Below are 21521 nucleotides of genomic sequence, written 5' to 3'. Positions count from 1 at the left end.
TTTTTTCCGTCCGCTTACACATTACTCCCTCCCCTGTATTCCTGGCCTCCTTGATGCTACTTACACAAGATGGTTGCTTTACTGTATGTAAGCTCTTGTAGTTCCTGCCTCCACCCCTTCCTTGGGTCTAGAATGTTCCCTCTCTCCTCACTTTTCCCTCTTGGAATCCCTGGCTTCCTTCAAAACTCAGTTCAAGCTCCACCTTCTACAGTCGGCCTTTTCTGGGCTATCCCCTTCTCCATCTTCTCTGTAACCATCTTTTATATACTAAATAGTTTCTTGTCTCCTCCACTAGAATGTAAGCTCCTTGAGGGCAGTTTTTTGCTTTTTCTTTCGTATTCCTAGTGCTTAGCACATAATAAGACCGTAATAAATGCTTGTTTATTGATCTGGTGCTTGTCGATATCTCTCCAAGTGCTGTGTGTGCACGGTGCTAAGGGACATTGTTAGTGAAGTGAATGTGTGTTTCAGCAGGAACCTGCAAAAACTGGGGCCCAGGGACCCCCGGAGAATTCCCTTACTGCAAAGTCAGGAGGAGCTGGAGACACTTCTGAGGCTGCAGGACCAGAGTGCCCAACCCCAATACCTGGTATGCATAGACTCCTTTCCCCATGGGCACTGGGCACTTACCCCCCAAACTACTGCACAGTCTCACTGTTCCCCACTCCACTTCTCCAAACACATTGTTTATCTTATACCTTTCTGGGCTTTTGTTGTGCCCATTTGTCTCCCTCTACCTTGTTTCTACATCTCTTTATCTAATAGGGATTGAGTATTTAAGGCTAGATAGTAGTTTAGAGGTTTTTGAGTCTAGCCCCTCATTTTATAGATAGAGTAAGTGAGTCCCTGAAAGGTTAAGTCACCTGCCCAAGGTCACATCTAATAAGTAGCAGGTCTGGGATTCTTACCCATGTCAGAACTAACTCCAAATCCAGTGCTCTTTCCATTCCATTACACTTCCACCCCCACCCCCATCCCAGCCATTTTCTGTATCCTTCTCTGTCCTGTCTATTTTCTGTGTCTTTCTGGGCCTCTATGCTTCCTGTCTGTGTATGAGTCTCTCTATCATTGTCTGATTTCATCTACTGATTGCTCTAATCTTTTGCTTCCTAAGTTACCCACAATTTGAAGGGTGAGGAACTTCTCCAAAATAGATAGATGTGTTTTATTCCCAGAGGTATGAAATAGGCCCCCCCTTTTTTTGGCCCTTTGAACTGTGGACCCCCAAGTCCCCTCATTGGTTTTGAAGCAAACTCCTTCCTTCTTAAGTATGAGTTCACTTTATAAGTATGTAGGTAAGCCTAGGTATCTGGGACTCTGATAAACAATAGTAGTTAAAATAGTAGTGGTCCACTAGGTAGGGAGTCCCTATCATTTCTGCCACCTCTGTTTGGCCAGTGTACCTAGAATCTTTCCTGTCCTGTCCTCCCCCACCTCAGCTCTTCAGTAACCCAGTGTTTGGGAATTAGAGAAATAGTCTAGCTCACTGAGGGTCTCCTCATCAAGACAATATGCTTAATTTGTTGGAAACCTAAATCAGGGAAGAGGGGGGAGGGTAACCAGCTCCAGGAAAACCTGGTTGCATTTTCTACATCAGAATCTTTGGTTGCTGCAACCATTGGTACCTCATCCAGTCTGGGGTCCAAGTGCCCCATCCTCGTAACTTTTCTGCCCCTCCTCCCCAATCCAGGCCTGGGGATACCTAGGTCTTTTCCAAAGCCTTGTTATAGTTTATCTCCCAAACAGCCAAAGGGTAATCTAGCCTTGCTTTCATTTGTAAAAGGAAGCCATGGCTAAGGAGGGTAGACCTACTTGCCTCCACCAGTGTTTGAGTACATATTCCTTATTTTCATCTCTCATCCTTTTTACTCCCTTTCCTTCCTTCTTCCCTCTCCTTTTTCTCCTTTGTTCTCCTTACCATCTTTCTCTCTTCTTCCCATTTCTCTTTCTTCATTCCTTTTTTTAAAAGCTGTCCTCCACTTTTCCTCATTTTCTTTCTATAGGATCCTCTTCCCCATATCCTACCTTTCCAAGCATTCTGTCTCATCTCCTCTTTTCTGCATTTTCTCCCCTGTTTTCTACCTAATTAAATTAGTGCCATTTGTCTCATTGATTCTAATAAGGTTCCCTCCTTCTACCCCAAATCAGACTAGGTAATCCAGTCAGATTGAGTGATTCATAAGATTATTCACTTTACCAGAGCTGTCTATACACCAGATCAGATTGAGAAATACAAGACTAGGCCATTCAGAATAGTATGTTTTCTTCTTAAAGATCTCCTATGTTAAGAATGCTTGAAGGCATTGCATCTGGAAGGGAACAGGATGGGATGCAATAATAATTTTCCAACCATCTAAAGTGAAAGATCCTAAGTGGGTAGGCAAGGAAAGGGTAGCATCTATTTGGGAGGCCCACATTTAGAAAGGAATCAAATGATGTAAAGTGGGGAGAGTTTGGTAGAAAGTGAACTCAATAACCTCTTGGGGGTGGTGGGGATGTTGGGCTGATTATAGGTTCAGAGTTCCCACCATCCATCCTCTGGTCCCTTGAATGCTGCCTGTGGCATCCTCTCCAAATCTGTATCCATGAGCGGTATTGATGGCTACTTGGATCTAGATGGTGATGGTGAGTAAGGGGTAAGGGGGTAGACAGAGAACAATGGATGTATCCCCTTCTTCCCGGAAGTATTGGGACCAGATTGAACTGTTTTATTGAGTCAGGGACTCTAGGTGGGACTAGGAAGGTATGCTGGCTTTTCATTACAACTTGGTCTATGCCTAACCACATTCCTTTTGGAGACCCCCCCCAAATTCCTATTCAAAATGAGGGTGAACATGTCCATCTTCCTGGCTTTTTCTTTCATCAAAAACCAGGGATTCAGGACACAAGCATCTGGAGCTCCAGCCTATATCTTCCCTATAGGTAGAAGACAATCCTCAATTCCCCTTCTATCCAAGATGGGGAATTAGATCCTCAGCATCCATTCACTCCCCATTTACCAGAAACAAAGTCAAGAACCTAGATATTGGGTCCCCAGCGTCCTTTTAGTTTTCCTAGGTGTTCTAATTTAGGTCTCAGGCCTATTTTTTTTTTTTATTTTGCTCAGACTCCACCCTCACCCTCCCTCCAGGAAGTCCCCAGTGCCCGCCCTGGGGATGGAGTCATAGGCACCTGTAGCCCTGGGAACCTGATCCAAGGTGTAGAGAGGGGGAAGGGAGTAGCTGTAGGTGCCTTTGTCTGGCTTTAGCCAGACATATCTTGTCTCCTTTTGTGTTGGCAGAGAATTTACCCCGATCTCCTGATCCTGACTTCAGCAACGGGTGAGTGTAGAGCTCAACAAAACCCTCAAATCTGAAGGTGCGTCAACCAAAGGGGTTAGGGGTGGTGGGCTTTGTGACCTTCAGGGGTCACTTTGTTTTCGGAAACACTGTTCCCCAGCCAACACTCCTTCCACTTCTAATGCTTGTAATTCTCCAAGCACCCTAGAAACTCCTTTCTCTTTGGAAGGTTTGGAATTTGACTCATTCTTCCCTGGGAGATGAAGACAGGAGGCTTAGGTGATTCCCAGTGTCACTACTGCATGGAGGAGAAATTAGGAAGGGAGTGTCCAGGATACAGGGATAAGGTTCGAGGTGGGAAGGCCAGCAACAAAAGGCTAGGGGATGGAAAATGGCTGGGAAAGCTAGCTTTTAGGGAGGGAGAGCAGGCAGAGCCAGTGACCTTGGAGCACCGGTCAGACATTAAGGGACTCAGATAATTGGCAAATGAGATGGGGCAAGAGTTGGGAAGGCAGTGGATACAGGAAAGGAACAGGACTAGGTTGGGGCTGAGGGAATAGTAGAGGAGAAGGGAGGGGGCTAGAGGCCACACAGGGTGAGAAAACCTTGTGCTGGAAGATTTCAATAAGTATCATGTAAATGAGCATGCAAATCAGCACCTGTTTGAATCCCACAGCTGTGGCCTGTTTAGTAGGACAGCATTGTAAAGGGGCCCTTTAAAACGCTAAGTTCTGCTTTTGGGTCCCTTAAGTCCTCAGCTGACACAGCCCCCTCCTGGCTTCGAGCTTTGGAATTAGCTCATGGGATAGGGCTGATGAAATCCCAGGAAACTCAGCTCTGACTGGCAGTGAGCCCAGGGACCATTCTCAAACAGAGAAGGGGGGGGGCAGGTATAGGTCACCCAGTGTTCCCTAACCACTGAGGTTGGCAACAGGAAAAACATGGCCCCTGAGGTGCCCAAATTCCATACTGCTTCCATTTGGGGTCTGCATGGGGTCAAGAGAAGCCAAGCCCTGATCCTTAACCTCTCCGGAGGATGGGGGGAGTCTCTGGTTAACTGGGAGGAGCTTGGAGCCACCCTCTGGAATAGAGGGATAAAATAAACCAGAGCTGGGAGGTCCAGACAACTGGAAGGGGAGGGAAGAGGTTGGTATCTGTTTCTCTGAGGTTTTTTCTCTGACTCTTCTCTCTTTCTCACTGTTTCTAACCCACTCTCTGGGTGTCTTCATCTCTTGTATCTCTCTCTGTCTCTGTCTCTCTCTCCAACATGATGTCTCTAGTCTCTCTCTCTGTTAGCTTTCTTGGGGTGGCTTTGTTCCTTCCATCCTGTCTCTGTCTCCAATTCTGTCTCTTTATTTCTTCAGTCTCTGGGGAGGCAGCTGCAGCCAACTGGACGTACAGCTCTCAGGAAAACGGGCGGGCCACTCCCTTCAACGGACCCTCAGCCTCCTTTGGGGCATGACGGGCAAGGCCAAGGTAGGAGCCAGTGGGGACCCAGGTCTTCACCTTTGTTTTTCTTCCCCTCTCCCTTCAATTCCTATCCCTGTAAACAGAGACTTTGGATCTGGCTCAGTCTTGAAGAAGGAGCCAGAGAAGCTCCCTTTCCCAACAACTCATTTCTCTTCTGTTCCCACCCAGTCTACTATCCCCCAGCTGTTCCTCCCCCTCAGCTGCCAGCTGTGGGCAGCTGGATTCAGGGAAAGGCAAAGCTCCACAAGCTTAAAATTGATATGGCTCTTCTCCCTTCCCCTTTTCCCCATATAGCTGAGGATGGGCAGGAAAAGTCTTAAGCCCTGCTTGGGCAGATACCACAAGTGGAAGAAGTGAGGTGGTGCTAGACCCTGAACAGAACTTCTTGTATGCATGTGTACATATACTTGTGGCTCTTTGCAATCCCACATCCCACGTTGATTTAGATTCAGATGCATACTTTCCAGTTGTATGTATTGCAGAGAGTTGAGGGTGGTATGGTTCTAAATGGAAGGGGAAGAAGCCCGACTGTTGCCATTTGTTCATCTCTAGATGCCTTCCAACCACATCTGCCATAGGAGAACCTTCTCTGTAGCTCTTTTAGCCAGGGCACCCCCTTGTTCCTGGACTAGTTGGGAGGGAAAGTAAAGATGAGAAAATGATTGTGTTAGCATCTTCTCACCTGAGGGCTGTGGGTAGGTTAAGGCTGAAAGAGGGAAGAAAACACAAGGACAGAGGAAGAGAAACAATCAGGGAATATGAAAACCTTTAAGAGAAGAGGTCTTCTCTCCCCTCTTAGGAAATGCAAACCTCTGGAGAATGAAAACAAGAATCCCAAGATCCTAAGGTCCCTGTCTCCTCTTCCTGGGGGGCTCAGAGACAGGCAGATAAGTTCTAGACAATGGAATTCCTCTCTTCCTACAAGATGGGGTTTGGCCAAGGAAACTGGCCCTACCCAGCCTTGGATCTGAAAAGGCTAGTCCTGATAAAGCAGAGGTTGTTTAGGGCCCCTGGTGTTCAGGTGGGAATAGAAAAGCTTTTAGAGTTAAGTGTGGGGAATTTTTGCCACCCAGTGTCTCCTCCCCCATACTCACTGTTTCTAGCTCTCAGTAGCCCTCTGGACTCTTTTTCTGGCTTACTCCTTATGACTCTTTATCTTTTTCCTGTCTAAGCTCTGTCTCTTCCTCTGTCTCTTTTTCATTGCATATATCTTTTGTCTGTATCTACTTTGCCTCCCTTTCACACCTTATCTCTGCTTTTCTCCCTTCCTGTCCTGGTTCAGTGGAGGAGATCATAGGGCAGGGAAAGAACCTTCTATGTCCTCCAGGAGATGAAGTCCTACGAAGCATAAAGAGAAAGATGTGCCTTTCACAAGGGAATGTTTCAGAATTGCATTGGTAGCAGTAATTATACTTTCCTCCTCCTTAAATATTCGAGGGCTAGGACAAAGCCAAGGAGGTGAGGGAGCCTTTGATGTCCCTCTTTTCAGCCCTAGCCTGCCCCCCAGATCTCTCATCTTGTTGCTGAACCTTGTGAGATTCACCTCCTGAGATGTCATGTGGTGTAAGACCCACATCACTCCCTGTTTCAATGCTGGGTCAGAAAGGAGAGCGTTAGAAGTCTCTCTATTCCTTTTGTTGCCTCTTCTGTCAGCTTTTCTTCTCCCAAGGATCTCCAATCACCTAGTAAGCTTCTCCACTGAAGAAATCTGAAGCACTGTTGTCTACTTTCCCCTGGGTCTCATTTATACCATATGTTCTCTGCTTAACCCATGCCTTAGCTCCTTTCCCCTATCCCTTAGCAAGGGTCAATGTAAAAGGGGCAGAGCCAACCATCCACACTGCCCAACTGCTCACATGGCTTAGGACCAGGTGTCGCCAAGTATTCAGATCCTCTTTTCCCTATTCTCCAAGAAGAAAAAGAATGTTTCTCATGTTGGATGGGATAAAGAAAGTAGTGACTATTTTGGGTCTGGTAGGACAACAGATCTAAAGCTCCTTATTTTATAGATAAGGAAACTGGAGCTGGCCAAGTCACACAAGTAGTAAATGTTAGAGGCAGGACATGACCCAAGGTCCTCTGACTCCAGCACCTTCTTCCTACTGTACGGGGAGCTGTGGCATTTGAACAATATCATTTCATCTGAGATGGGTCACTGGCTAGGCTGGGAGTGGTGGGATTGATTTCCCAGTGTCTAGGTGATAAGCATGGGCTGGGAGGCAGTGAGGGAGAAAGAGCAGGGACGAAACCATATCCATGGCTCACCTTTGTGGCCACAGTACAGGTTTTTAATAAGGCTGAGTCCTTTGGATTTCATGTAGATTGCCTCACCTTCCCTTCCTCTGTCTCCACGAGAGATCATGGACGGACACTGCCCTGTGTGGGATGGAGTTTCAGGGTGGGAGACAGAAATGAGTGGGACCTTCATTTTCCCCATGTCTGCTCTGAGTTTAGAGGCCAAGGGTGAGAAGGGGCTTACTAATTTCTAGGGCTTATTTAGGATTAGGGTTCAGATTTCTGTTCAGGTACATTTGGGAAAGTCTGTGTAAATCTGTTCTTCAGTTATAGGTTGGCAGCCTCAGAGCCTGCCCAATTCTGTGGAGGAGACTCAGAGCCATAACCTGTCCCCTCCTCTGGGCCCCTCAGAGGGCGGAGCAAGGGAGGGGAAAGAGGAGCTGGTTGACTCTGGCCTCTTGCAAGCTGTTTTTAAATTTAGCTCATTCGTCAGGCTTGGCTGCCTTTTGGGGGGGGATGGAGTCCGGGCGCCTGGGTCGAGGTGATAGAAGGGGTTATTGTCCCATTTTTGCTGGTCCTTCCTCTAGGTTCAGGCCAGGAAAGGGGAAAAAAAACAAGCATTTATTAAGCATCTACTATATATCAGGCACTGCTACATGCTCGGGAAATAAAGAAAGGTAAAGACAGTCCCTGCTCTCAAGAAGCTCACAGTCTAATGGGGGAGGCAACACGCACACAACTATGTACAAAGCTAGATGCAAGATACCATGGAGATACAACAGAGGGATGGCACCAGCATTAAGGGGAGGCTTCTTGAGGAGAGTGGGGTTTTAGCTGGGACTTGAAGGAAGCCAGATATCAGAGATGAGGAAGAAGAGAGTTCCAGGCATGGAAGATGGCCAGTGAAAATGCCTGGTGGTGGGAGCCTTATTAGCTGTGTGACCCTGAGCAAGTCACTTAATCCCTGTTTGTCTCAGTTTCTTCACCTGTAAAATGGGGATAATAATATTTGAGGATCAAATGAGATGATATTTGGGTTTGTTTTTGTTTTGGGGGAAACGAGGCAATTGGGGTTAAGTGACTTGCCCAGGGTCATACACCGCTAGTAAGTATGGACACTCAAGTGTCTGGTGTGAGACTGGATTTGAACTCAGGTCCTCCTGACTCCAGGGCCGGTGCTCTATCCATTGCGCCACTCAGCTACCCCAAGATGATATCTGGAAAGCATTTAGCACAATGCCTGGCACATAGCAGGCCCTATAGAAATGCTTATCTCCCCTCAATAACACTTAGGGGAAGTCAGGAAAGGCCTTTGGTAGGAGGAGACACTTGAGCTGAGCCTTGACTGGAACTCCAAAACTGGATGTGTGAAGGGTTTTAAATACCAACCAGAGCAGTCTGTATTTTATCCTAGAGGCAAGATAGGTAGGAGTCACTGAAACATCTGGAGCAGGGAATTGACATGTGGATGAGACTGATGCCTTGGAAGGATCCCTGGGCAGCTGTGTGGAGGATGCGAAGAGGGCATGACAGGCTGCAGAGAAGCACTTGAGGGGGAAGGCCCAGAGACAGAACAGAGTGGATGGCAATCAGAGCTATTGCCCAGGTCCACTGTGGAGGTGGGGAGGGCCTGAATAAATGGTAGCTGTGTGAACAGAGAGGAGGAGACAGGTGTGAGGGAGGCTACTGAGGCAGAATCAGCAAGTCTTGACAACTGTGACTAGATGTCAGGAGTTGAGAGGGCAAAGAGTTAAGAATTGTTGTACCCTTGACAGAAATAGGGAGGTCAGGGGTTGATTTAGGGGTGGGAATAAGGCGATTTCAATTTTGGCCAGGTTGAGTTCTCAATATCTACAGGCCCTACCAGTGGTGTGGTACTAGAGTTCAGGGGAGAGATAAGGGATGGATATGTGGGTCTGAGTGTCATCTGCATAATAACTGAATCTATAAGAGCACTGAAACCAAACGTAGTGGGTGGGACTGGGATAGATGATCCTGCTAAGGTGCTTAGAAAAAAACATCACAGAGAGAAGTGGAACCAGGAAAGAGCAAAAACCTTGGAGGAGGGAGTGGGCAGTAGTGTCAAAGGCTTGGTGGAGGTCAAGAAGGATAAAGACTGAGAAAAGGCCCTTGGATTTGGAAATAGAGATAATCAGTGACCCTGGGAAAGTGGTTGCTAGAGAGGAGAAAACACACTGATGGTGTGGGGGGAGGCCAAGCCAAACCCAGCCAATGAAAAGATGAAGGTTCCCAAAATAGTGGCAGGAGCTAAAACTGGGCACCTAGAAGAATGCTGAGTTGGATGGGGGAGGCGGGAAAAGAGAGCAGCTAGCTGTTGGGCCAGGTTGTCCCCCCTTTAACACATGCCACACCCTCATGGACCAGAACCAGGCCAATCCCCAGCACAGATGGTATACAATTGCCTTTTCTTGGCTTCTCCAGAAGAGTGGGACCTGCTGAGCAGCAGTCACAGGCTGCAAGGTGAGGGATTGAGCTTAGATTCAAAGAGTATTTTTCCTAAAAGCAAAAGAATTCCTCAGGAAGAATCTCTCAAAGGTGAGGAGTGTTTAGCCACAAAGAACAAATTTAAGTGTTTACTATGGACCAGGTACTGTGCTAAATGCTGAGGATACAAAGAAGAACAAAAAACACCCTCCCATTCCTGGGCCTGCCCGGGAAGGGAAAAGTGACGGGAAGAGAGCAGTCTTTGCTCATAGTTTTAAACACAAGACTTAATTAAACTACAGCAGGAGCGGTGGGACTTAAATTGAAAGGCAGACTTCCTTAGCAGAACGGATGTTAACCTTCAGAAGAGGTCAGGGACTCTTCTCTGCCAGAGCCTCCCCTTCTGGGACGGGGGAAGAGAAGTCCGGGGGCCACGGAGCTGTCGGGGCCATGCCTTCCCCCGGTGATGGGCGGGGGATTCTCTTCCAGCCTATAAAAACATGGGACCCCCGTTTGCCGGGCGCTTCACACTTGACCCTTTGGCTGCACGCCTTAAACAATGAATATTGAGCTCTTTGGATCCCTTCCCCCACCCTGGTCTCCCAAAGCCCAGCTTTACCTGAGGGCCTTGGGGGAGGGATGGGCCCGGGCCACCTCACCCCCTAGTTCTGAGCGGCTGAAGTTGGAGGGAAGGGGGCTAGGGAGAAGCGTCCGGGGGGCATCAGAGGGCTTTGGGGGAGGCTGGAGGAGGAGTGGAGGAGAACGCTCCGGGCTCCGAGGGTGGGAGGGGGAGAGTCCGGCCGAGGGGCGCCCCCCCCCGCCGGGCGCGCGGCTGCCCCCTCCCCTCGCCCGCCTCCCCCCCCTCCGCTCCTCCCCCCTCCCTCCTCCCTCCCGGGCTCAGGCGGGGGTGGAGACTAGGTTTGAGGAACTGATGCTGGGTGCTGAGCTAGGGGAGTCAGACTTCCTGTCCCCGAGACAGACGCTTGCTGGGCGGACCCCTCCCCCTGCCCCCCCCATCCTGACCCGCGGACAATAGCTGGACGCCTGGGTCCGCGGCCGCGTCCCGGCTCCCCCTGGGCGGCCCCCGCCCGCGCCGGTCCCCTCCCCCCGGATTATGTCTCGGATCGAATCCCTCACACGGGCGCGGATCGACCGGAGCCGGGAGCAGGCGATCAAGGTGGGCTGGCCCGCGGCGCCCCCTCCCCTCCGGGTTTGGGGCGCTGAACTTGGGTGGAGCGGTTAACGGCGGCCCCGGGACGGGAAGGGGGGCCGGGAGGTGTGGACGAGAGCCGGGACGCGGGGCGCCGGGAAAGTTGAGCAGGGCAGGGACCGGGCGGTAGCGCGCCGGGCCGGGGGTAAAGCGCCGGGGGGGGGTCTCTTCGCAGCGCCTTCCCCGTCCCACCCCTGCGCCGTTAGCCCCCCTGCCCCCGCAGGCCGGCCGGCGCCGCCTCCGCGCTCCCACCTTTGTCCCCGCCGCCGGCGGAGGGGGCTTTCCCCTGCGCGCTCTCCCCCGGACCGAACTGCACCCGGCACGGCCACAAATGGACTTTCCAGCTGTGATTCACCCTCTCTCACCTCCCCCCCCCCCAGACACACACGCTCGCTCACACTCAGTCTGGGCCGGGGTGAGGGAGGACGAGGCTTCGTCTCCTTTCCATTATTCCCCACCCCCAACGTGGCTGAGGAAGGGAGTTAATGTCTTTTGTGTGGGTATTCTTCCCTCTACTCAGCCAGCTGTGAACACTCCGGGGAGCTGTACCCTACTTCCCAACTCTCCCTCTTCCGGGACCTCAGCCCCCCCCCACTGCTCAAGGTCCCAGACTCATGCCCCCCATCTCTAGCCTCTTATGCTTTTTCCCCCAACCCACGCACCTGTCTCCCCGAGAATACCCTTTTATAGCTGTAAATTTAATTCCCACTTGTGGGACCTTAGACCCAGTACCCAAGAGCAATGATCCCTCCATTCCTTAGTCTCTAGGAAATGATGGGGCTGACTCTACCGTGAGTAAGTGGGATCCTGGAAGAGGGCTTGTGGAAGACCTATGCCTAGACTAGACAATCCTCCCACTTCCCTCTAGACAGATACCATTCCTCACTCACATTGGCCTTATTGTGATCTGGGCCAAGACTAAAATTTCAGAGTTGGTTTAATCCCTGATTTATAATCCGCTCCCACACCCTGCTGCCCTGCTGGGCCCAGATGCTTAGCAAGATCACTCAGAAGCCTGGATGCTCTGCCCCCTGGGAACCCCCAATGATGGTGGAAAACCCTCCCTGTATATTTCCTTTCCGGCCCCTAGACAGTCGGACACCTGGGCTCTCCTGTGCTTCCAAGTCTAAAGGCCAAATTTGATGTGATTTGTATTTTGTTGGGGTGAGGGGAGAGCCTGACCCCTAGGGCTTGAGCTGAGCATCTGGTATCATGAAAAGAACTTGAGGTTTCAGTTAGAGCCCTGATCAATAGAGGACTAGGTTGGGACAACCTGGGGGAAAAGCTAGCATAGGGAGAGGAGGGAGCAGCAGGCTTTTCCTGATCCTCTCCACCATCACTCTGGCCAGGCTTATGCTCCAAAAGTGTGTTTATTTTTTGGCCGTTAGAATTGAGACCCTGGAGTGAGGCCAAGGGGGGCGGAGAGGTTTTTTTGAAACCACGGAAATTGGGTTCCACCCTAAAAAGGAAAGGGGGGGTTGGGAAGACCAGAGGGTGAGAGGAAAGGGCTTAGGCAAGCTGAAGGGGTTCTGAGTAGGCAGAATTCCTTGGTCTTCTGTCTGGGGTTAGGAGGAGAGAGGGTGTGAGATTTGGGAACTTGGAGGTCAGATGCCTGAGTATCTTTACGTAGATGATATTTGGAGTCTAAGAGGCCAGTCACCTAGGTTGTCTATATGTTTATACTGACTTTTACAACCCTTCCTCGGCCCCTATTTCAGGAAGAAAACCAGGAGACTAGATTCACAAGTCTCCTCCTCACCACTGAAGACGAAGACCTGGAGACTAAAACCCACTAGGGCCAGAAAAAAAGGGGAGCCTTTAGAAAATGTTGTGGGCTTGGGATTGTTGGAAGGGGAGGGCCACCTCCAGAGAACTGGTTACAGAAAGGGGTTGCCTTTGGCCAACATACTTTAAGTCTCCCTCCCTCTCTCCTTCCAATCTAACTGCCTTCTCTTTCATTTTATACATGACAGTGAGTGGGGTGAGATGGAAAGGTGAATCTCCCTAATCCCTAGTTTGGGGCGAATGGTGCTTTGGACTTTGGTTTTTAGTTTCATCTAGGTCTTTATTACCCATCTTTTATAGTCACCCATGAGGGGAGGACTCTGGTTTTATCTTCTTCTTCTGCTACTCTCCTCAGGCTCTTCAACTGTCGTTTTTCTGTAACACTCATAGTACTTTAACTCCTCATTTCTCTTCTTTCAGAGCATCACCAACTTTTTTGCCCCCAACATCCCCCTGTTCCACAAATCTCCGCAATTGCCACAAGTCTCTTTCTCTTCCCACCCTACCCCCACCTCAGCCTAATTTCTTCCAGAACAAAGGCCCCTTTACTGACTAGGAAAGGTCAGGGGCCAGGAGACAGGATGCAAAGGATGGCACTGGGGAGTTGGGAATCTTCTTAGGATTTCTAGGACCCAGGCATCTGGGTGTGAGGCTGAACTGAGGGTGTGAGGAAAGAGGAGAGAGAAGGTTTCTTTGTTCTGAGTGGTGGAGAGAGGTGGCTGGCTTTGTGTATAGGGACTTGAGCGCAGCTAGGGGGAGGGCTGGGAAAGCTGGGGAGGGGACTAAGAGGCCGGAAGTCCTAGAGGGAAGGCTGAGGAAATTGGGGTTCCCTAGGGAAGGCTGACACTGTGGGAGCTAGGAAAACATTAGACAATCTAGGGAGTTATGGAACAAGGGGAAAGGAAGGAAAACAGACCAGAGAATCAACTGCGGAAAGAGGAATTAAGGTGTGTTAGGGAGGAATCTTTATTGGTTGAGGGAATTTAAAATGAGAGGCTCAGAGCCCAGCTTCCATGGCTTTTTAAGAAACATGGCTAGGATTAATGTTAAGGAAAAGGAGAGAGGGATCTGGCTAGAGTCTCTAAGCATATTGTGTGTGTGTGTGGTATCTTTTGATTCTGTGGTTTCATTGTGTGGGGAGGAAGCAACCAGATTGAAGGCTTTCTGTACAGGAGGAGGTAAAGATAGAAACTCTGGAGTCTTAAGTATGGAAGATAGTTTGTGAATACACACAGCCTCAATTTCAGTCCTTAGACCACAGTATTTCCCATAGGTTAGTGTAAAATAAATGAAATTTTTTGGATTCTGCAGGGACAAGGTCATAGGATTTATGGAGAGAGGTAGTCCATTTCTTCTATTAGTTTGGGTGAGCTGACTTTTGGGTGTTTAGGCCCTGCTGGGTTTGTTGAAAGAGAATAGGGGGACAAGAGCATAGGCTGCAGACAGCAGCAGCCCCCCTCCCCCAGCGGGCCTGCCCTGTGCCAGGAAGGCAGGGAGCACTGGCACAGCCATTGTTCATCTTCACAAATGCCTGTCTGTTTGCTTTGCTCCCCCTTCACCCGCCTGCTCAGACTTCTCTCCTGGCCTGACAGGTGCAGCTGGGTTGAGGAATGACTAGGGGCCAGAATGTCTGTGTGTCAAGGCAGAGTTTCCATGACTCTTCTACCTGTCTCTATCTCAGTGTTACGTATCCATTCTCTTTAGAACCCCTGTTCCCCATCCTCTTCTACCTCACTTTGCCCCTGTGCTTCAAAGTCCCCTCTCCCTTTTTGTCTCTCTGCTCCAGTGACCTTTACTTCATTTATCCACTAAACATTTATGAAATGCTTGTTTTGAGCCCAGCATTTTCTCTGGGATTTTTCTGTTACTCTGAAATGAATGCCTTAGTTCTGCTTTTCTTCCCCCCTCCAAATGATCTCCTGTAGTGAGGAGATCAGATTTCTAGAATGTTATGAGAGTAAGGCTTTGCTGGGACCATCTTATGCCTTCCCTCAAAATCCTCTCAGAAATCCTTTGCCTTCACAGTGGATGACCCCAGTCCTATAGTCATAGGTGGAGCCACAGGTAATCCCAGATCCTAGTAGAGTCCACCCAGCAGAAGCCAGGATGCCTGAGTCCTTTCTTACAAACCAGGATCTCTCCTGAAAACACTGAGTCCAATTGTCTGAAGTGAGGGGCAGCAAGAGAGAGGGACATTAGACCTCCTGGTAAATCTCCTAATGGTTGGGGTGGGAGGTGTACCCCTTTGGAAGAATGAGAGGCTGGGGACTAGGGCCTTTACTATCTCTCATCTCCAAACATCCCAAGCGAGGGTCCTCAGGTCCCCAGCTGCTTGCTGGTAGAGAGCAGGAATCCAGGGTCTAAGCTTCGGATTGCTTTGTTTTTCCTGTGGGTCATCCTTTTCCTCTTCTCCCCTTTTAAGAGACAACTTGAAGGGAGAATGGCAGGAGATAGGAGAAATCATCTGGGCCATCACCCACAATTCCCTCTCCCTTTCATTCACCCTTCCCCGAGGTGAAGACCTCTAGAACAAGGCTTTGGATGGGAGAACAGGAAAGAGCTAGGAGCAAGGAAGGACAAAATGACCTGTGAGTGTCAGATAAAGCCCAGGGAAGGGAGGCAAAGGGGGAATATTATCTTGAGCTCTAAGACCCTGAAGGAAGATTCTTTATATCTGGGGTTCTTAACCTGGAAGGGGAAGTAACTATTTCAATACAGTTGGTTTATTTTGTAACTCATATATTTTAATTTGTGAATTTATAAACATTATTCTGAGATTGGGTCCATAGGCTTCACCAGTCTGCCAGAGGGGGAGTCCATGACACAAAAAAGGTTAAGGGACCCCTGCCCTAGAGCAAGGGGTCTATTCTGGTCCATCAGAGGCTCAAACCCCAGCCCTTCCACTTAAGACTAGTCGATCCACCTCTCCAGCTGTCAGTTTATGAATTTGTAAAATAAAAGTGTGGCTAGAGGTCCTGGAGTCCAAGTTCTCAGTCTAATAAATAGCAACCTTGAGAGAAGGGGGAACCAGATGGCCAAATGGGAGAAGTTCCTGAATTCTAGCCTCAGTCTTGTGGTTGCCTCTCTATACACTCCAAGTTCAAGAGTTCTGGAATCTAATCTTCAAAAGAAAGGTGAGTTCTTGGTTAGCATCGGCCTATTAAAGAGAGGAGAGGATAGAGAGCACAGTGTTTGAAACTGGAAGAACAGCCGTGAAGTTTAAGGGATAACATGGTGCAGCAAAAGGCCTGGGATTTGCCCGTTGCTAATTGGCTATCAGGTCCAGCTGAAAGGGAGTTTGACTCCAGCAACATCAAGTGCAGTTCCATTTCAGGGGGAAGTTATGGTCTTGGGTGGTAAGTGGGACTCACTAGAATGTTGGGAGCTTTCCTTCCTAGCAAACCCAAACTGGTTTCCTTTCAAGGGAGTCCTGGTGCACAAGGCATTGATAGGCATCTGGGGGGAACTGTACAGTTTGAAAGGTGGACCTCACTAGAGAGAAGAATTGTATTACTCTGTGGATTACTGTAAGTCCTTTGTATCATGTTTAATGCATTTTCTGTGGGGTGAGATAAAGGCTGCCCTGTGCAAGGAAAAAATAAAAAATACAATGAAAGATTGGGACCTAGATGCCTTATAAATCTCTTTCAGCTTTAAATTTATGATCCTATGGTCTGGAAGAGGCTGTTATTACAGCAACAGAAATTAAAGCAACAAGGAGGGTACCTTGGTGAGTGAAACCAGAAATGAGGGGGAGAGACCTTGATGTATTTTTAACTCCATAGGAAACAAACTAGTCAGAAAGGACTGAAAGTTGTATTAAGAAAGATGGAAATTAGCATAAAAGGTTTTCTGATGATTGAAGCTGGGACACCCTGGATTAAAGAATAGCATTCCCTTCCCTGGAGGTCTTTGAGGAGAGGGAAGTGGGTTAGGAGGAAGTCCCATCTTGTTGAGGGAGTGATAATAGCAAAGGGGCTTCGTAAAAAAATAATAAACTATCCAGCTCACCCTAGAGTTGCTCCTCTGGCAGTCTGGTTCATCTCCTCCAACCCAGAATGCTAGGGCGGGCACAAACTACCTCCTACAATAGCACTAGGCAGTGCCAGGGGCCAGCTCCCTTCTTGGCAGCACCCAAGCCGCTATGTGCTGTTGCTGCTGCCCACTGTTTACCGGGCCAGAAAAGGGATCACTTCAGGAGAGGGTAAGTTCCTAGGAGCTTGAATTAGGCAGGGTTTCAAGCACCAGTGTGCCAGTGGCCTTAGCCACTCAAGGCTTCTAGTGGACTCAAAGGCATAGATACCTGAGGAAGGAAGGGATCTATCCCATATTCCCCTTTTCTAGGGCTGCCCCTAAGCTTCTTGCTTCCTTGGTTTTGTCCATATCCTAACCCCAATTCCATGGATTCTTTGCCTCCAAAATTTGGAATGTAGAAGACAACAAGAGCTATCTGGGCAAAGGAAATTATTGGAGATCTGAAGATAGAGTTGTGATTTGAGGCAGGAGTATAAAAAAAGAAGTGCCAGGGTGTAGGGCCAATCTGGAGCACTATGCTATTAGGATGGCAGAGCTATATAGCCAACCCTGATCCAGGTATAGGAAGGTGAAGGAAAGGTAAAGATGGATTGGGGGAGGGATCCTTAAGGGCATAAAAGGTTATTGGGGGGAACCTGTAATACTGGAGGAGAGGCTGTTAGATCAAACTACTGAGAAAGGATTTTCAGGTGGGGAGGGAGGTCTCAGAATTGGGGGAGTGGAAGGTGGATTTACAGTTGTCATGAAAGTAGTAGTAGATAGAAATTAATCTGCATGGAGGGAAAGGAAGGGATACCATAGATAAAGTTGTAGTTGGGGAGGACTGGAGAGGTGGGTAGAGTAAAAAAATAAAAAGGTAGATGGGAAGTGAGGAGGAGGGAGAGGAAAGGAATAGAGAAAAAGAGAGAGATAGGAGGGGTAGAAGGGGATGAAAAAAATGGAGCAGGAAGAGACAGGTTTGGAAAAGAGACAAGAAGTGGGAGGGTATCAGGGACCAGTGACTTTGCTTATTTCTAGCCAAATGTGGGAGACCCTTCAAAGGGGAAGATAGGGTTCTGCGGTGCCCTAAGAATGCTTAGTGGACCCCCCCCAATCCAGGTCTTGTGCCCTTATATAGCCCCTTCTTCTGACTCAACCTTCCATTACTTCCTCTTTTTTGACCCCAGGCTTAACCCTCTCTGTGCTAGGGTGATTCAGACTGGGAACCAGGACTATATAATCCCTCTAAATGAGTTTCCCAGAACCTGGTTTGAGTCCTCTAGAATTCCTAGTCATTAATTATACCTGGCATTCATCTAGGGTTTGCAGAGCTATTGGGCATAGAGCTGTATGCTAGGTGCTAAGAAAGATAAAAAGTTGATCAAGACAGATTTTTTTTCTTTATATGGTATTTTTAGGATAAAGTCTTAACTGTCAAAGAGTATGTATGATCAGTTTTGTGACTCATTATATGACCATATTGCTGTCCAAAAAGTTCGTACAGTCCTACCAGCAATATAATAAAGTACCTCTTCCCCAAGCCTTTCCAACATGGAATATTAAAGGGTTTTTTTTTCCTTGTGTGTGTGTGTGTGTGTGTGTACACACACTATTTTGGGTATTTTAGTGACATAAGAGGGACTACATTTAGTATAAGATGTAGCCCTGCCTTCATGGAGCTTACAGTTTAGCAAGAGGATAAGATAGTATGATTACTGTTATCTACAATATGCATATGAAGTACGTTAGGAAAACAAAAGTCATGGGAGGTCTGAGGAAAAAGGCGTGCTGAATTTGGAGTCAGAAAACCTGGATTTGAATCCCAGCTTTGCATGTACTACCTCCTATATATAACCTTGAATAAGTAACTTAACCTTTCAGGGCCTCAGTTTCCTCCTCTGTAAAATGAAAGGATTGGGGGGCAGCTAGATGGCTCAGTGGATAGAGCACCGACCCTGGATTCAGGAGGACCTGAGTTCAAATCCAGCCTCAGACATATAACACATACTAGCTGTGTGACCCTGGGCAAGTCACTGAACCCCATTGCCTAGCCAAAAGAAAAAAAAACAAAAGGATTGGACTAGGACCAAGGTCAAAATCTCATGGAAGAGTTACCTTTAACAAGGGATTTTAGGGAAGGCTTAGTGGGGAGGAGGGAGCATTTGAGTTAAGCTTTTAAGGATAGTTAGGAATTCACTGGATGAAGGAGGCAGGGAGAGCATTTTAAGCATGGGAAATAATTTGGGCAGAAGTACAGGGGTTAAGGAAAGTTGAGGTTTAGGAGAGAAACTCATTTTGTTTGGTCAGAATATAGAGTGCTGAAGCGGGACCTTGGCTTAGTGGCCTGGTGGACTTAGAATTGGTGGGGTCTGTGTTTGATTTTTGCCTCCAGCTGTTACTTGCTCTGGGGCAATAGGGGAGTGACTTAACTCTGGGAGTGTCCATTTCCTCATCTGAAAAATCAGAATGAGGGGCATCGATGTGACACAGTGGATAGAACACCAGCCCTGGAATCAGGAGGACCTGAGTTCAAATGTGTCCTCAGACACTTACTAGCTGTATGACCCTAGGCAAGTCACTTAACCCCAATTGTCTTTAAAAAAAAATCAGAATAAGAAGGGGAATACCTAGAACCTATTTCCAGATAGTTGTGAGGAATAAAGGAAATAACATCTCTGGAGGGCTTTCTATAGTAGTGAGGGCTGGGAAGATAGAGCAGAGGACCTTAAAGGCCAGACAAAGGCATTTGAACTTGCCTGGGTAGGTAGGGAGCCACTGAAGATCTTTGAGCAGAGGGGCATTGTGGCCATATCTGTGTCTCAGGAAAACTCAGGACTGTATCTCCAGTTTCTGTTTTCGAGGTTGAAGGGGGAGAATAGCTAACATTTATATAATACTTCAGGGTTTAAGCATCACAAAAACTGTATGGTGTATAAATATTACCATGCCCATTTTACAGATAAGCAAATAGACTTCATGTTGTTAAATCACGTGGCCAGTAGTCACATAGCTAGTAAATGTCAGAGGTGAAGGTTGAGTCCAGGTTTTTCCTGCCCTCAAGTCCAGCAGTGGTTTGTTTTTTTTCTTTTTCTATGTCATGATGTCTGTCAAGGGACTGGCATTTTCTGTTCTCTTTTGCCCTTTTCCTTTAAGGATCAGCTTCAGGAAGCCACTTAGGAGGGTCCTAGAGTATATGGATACATAGAGATGGTGGTGCTGTCATCTCTTCATCTTCACTGGCTGTTTGGGAGGCTTAGGGTGCTGGAGAAAGGTACACGAGAATTCAGAGGAGAGTGCCTCAGAGCTAGGAAATTGTCTGAATTAGGGGTTTGGAAAATGGATGAGGCAGGATGCCACAGTGGAACAGCACTTCTGGAGTCAGGAGAGATTTGAGTTCACAGTTGAACTCCATCAGCTTTGTGACCTTTATCTTTAAAAATGGATATAATACCTGTGAACCTATCTTATAAGGTTCAAGTGATGAAATTGCTTTGTAAACTTTTAATCTCTTTAGAAATGTAAGAAATAAGGCTAAAAGGAAGGTTGACAGTATCTAGCCTCTGAGACTTGATGTATTTCTCAGATTGGTATGTATATAGGGGAAAACTGCATTTTCTTCCATATCCATGAAGTTAGAACTAATGCTGTCATGGAGAAGGGATTTAGGTCAGACAGTAGAAAGGCATTTCTGGGCTTAAAAAACTTAAGAAAAATGAAGAAAGAAGTTCCTCTCTCTGAAAAGGGTAAAGTGAAAGGTAAGGGGTTAATTTGGTAAAAGGCATCAAAGTTAGACTCCAGGACAGACTTTATGACAGCAGCAAGGGAGACTTTAGAATTTCCTTTCCTAGATCTAGATCTAAAAGAAAAAGAGTGCCCCAAATTGGTTCAGTCTGAAAAAAGGTTCATCTTGCCTAGAGACAGGGGGATAGACATAATGACCCCACCCCCATCTCCCAGGAAAAATCCCTGTCTATTTAGGATGAGGTGAAAGGGAAAGTCTAGCTCTAATGGGGTGGGGTCAAAGCTTGGAGATTCTGACTTTTGGTCTTGGGGGTGGGACTCCTACCCCCACCCAGTCTGAGCAGGGGAATCTCCTTGCTCCCCCTGCTGTGGCTGCCACAGTGACGGTGGCTCTGACACTGGTTGTCATGGTTATAAGAGGAGCTAACTCCCAGAGTTGGTGAGCTGGCATCCTCTGCCTTTCCTGCACTACCCTCCTCTCTGCGCATCTTCTCCCGGCAGAGGGAACACAGAAGCTCAAGGGGACGAGGAGAGCCCAGGCCTTGGGGGTGAGGGTGGGCTGTGGGTGAGGATTCTGAAGACCAAAGCAGGAAAGATGAGTGGCAATCGGAGGCAGCCAAGCCGTCGGGGCCAGGTGGGTAGGGGGACCTAGGTGACTCCTCTGGGATCCAGTCACCGATGGATGGTTGGAAGATAAATGGAGGGCCCTCTTGGGCAGCTGGCTATTTCCTTAGCATCACTGGGTAGGAATCACTGCCCCAGATTACTGTCTTTCTGGCAGTCCCCAGGCAGGATCTGCTGATCACTAATAATTGTGATCTATTTATCTAACTATCTCTCTAGACCCTCTGGTATTCTGCCCCAGGTCTTCTCTAGCTTGATTCCATCTTTTCATCTTCCTTACAGAACCGGGAAAAAGAGAAGATGAAAGAAGCCAAGGATGCCCGCTATACCAATGGGCACCTTTTCACCACCATCTCTGTATCAGGCATGACGATGTGCTATGCTTGTAACAAAAGCATCACGGCTAAGGAAGCCCTTATCTGCCCAAGTAAGTGACCAGGACCCTGAGGTTTGCTACCAGTTTGCCCTTATCTGGCCCTTATGTCTTTGTACCTGCTTTCCTTCTTTGAGCCTTAAAGATTCCCTGCTTCTATAAACTCTTTAACTATTAGGGTCAGATAGCTTATATCTTGTGCTTCCCTCTCTTATTCTGAGGAGTGGGTGGCCGTGGGAATATGTTAGAAGAGGATGTCAGAGGGAGAGGGGGAAAGGAAACATGTGGTGGGGCATCTCCCCTGCAGCTGTTCTTCTGGCATCCCCCCAGTGACTTTTCCTCCTCC

The 21521-nt window shown here is 48.1% G+C and overlaps 1 protein-coding gene across 5 annotated transcripts in view; it reads left to right on the top strand.

Annotated features, from left to right (window-relative positions):
* The window catches only part of ARHGEF2 (Rho/Rac guanine nucleotide exchange factor 2), a 42554-nt gene that overhangs the window by 8105 nt on the left and 12928 nt on the right, over positions 1 to 21521 (top strand). Inside the window, exons 3-7 of one of the 5 annotated variants that reach the window (XM_020991556.2) lie at positions 475 to 589; positions 2514 to 2625; positions 3281 to 3320; positions 4643 to 4754; positions 21085 to 21229. In XM_020991556.2, coding sequence (XP_020847215.1) covers positions 475 to 589; positions 2514 to 2625; positions 3281 to 3320; positions 4643 to 4754; positions 21085 to 21229 — 524 coding nt within the window. Of the gene's footprint in view, positions 1 to 474; positions 590 to 2513; positions 2626 to 3208; positions 3358 to 4206; positions 4425 to 4642; positions 4755 to 10366; positions 10606 to 20703; positions 20813 to 21084; positions 21230 to 21521 lie in introns of those variants that run through there. The other 4 variants (XM_020991560.2, XM_020991561.2, XM_020991558.2 and 1 more) reach the window with 4 other exon arrangements.

The sequence above is a fragment of the Phascolarctos cinereus genome, unplaced genomic scaffold (genome assembly GCF_003287225.1).
Source record: "Phascolarctos cinereus isolate Bilbo 61053 unplaced genomic scaffold, phaCin_HiC Scaffold_5;HRSCAF=322, whole genome shotgun sequence".
Classification (NCBI taxonomy): domain Eukaryota; kingdom Metazoa; phylum Chordata; class Mammalia; order Diprotodontia; family Phascolarctidae; genus Phascolarctos; species Phascolarctos cinereus.
Note: the sequence above shows the minus strand (reverse complement) of the source record. Positions and strands in the feature narration are given on the sequence as shown.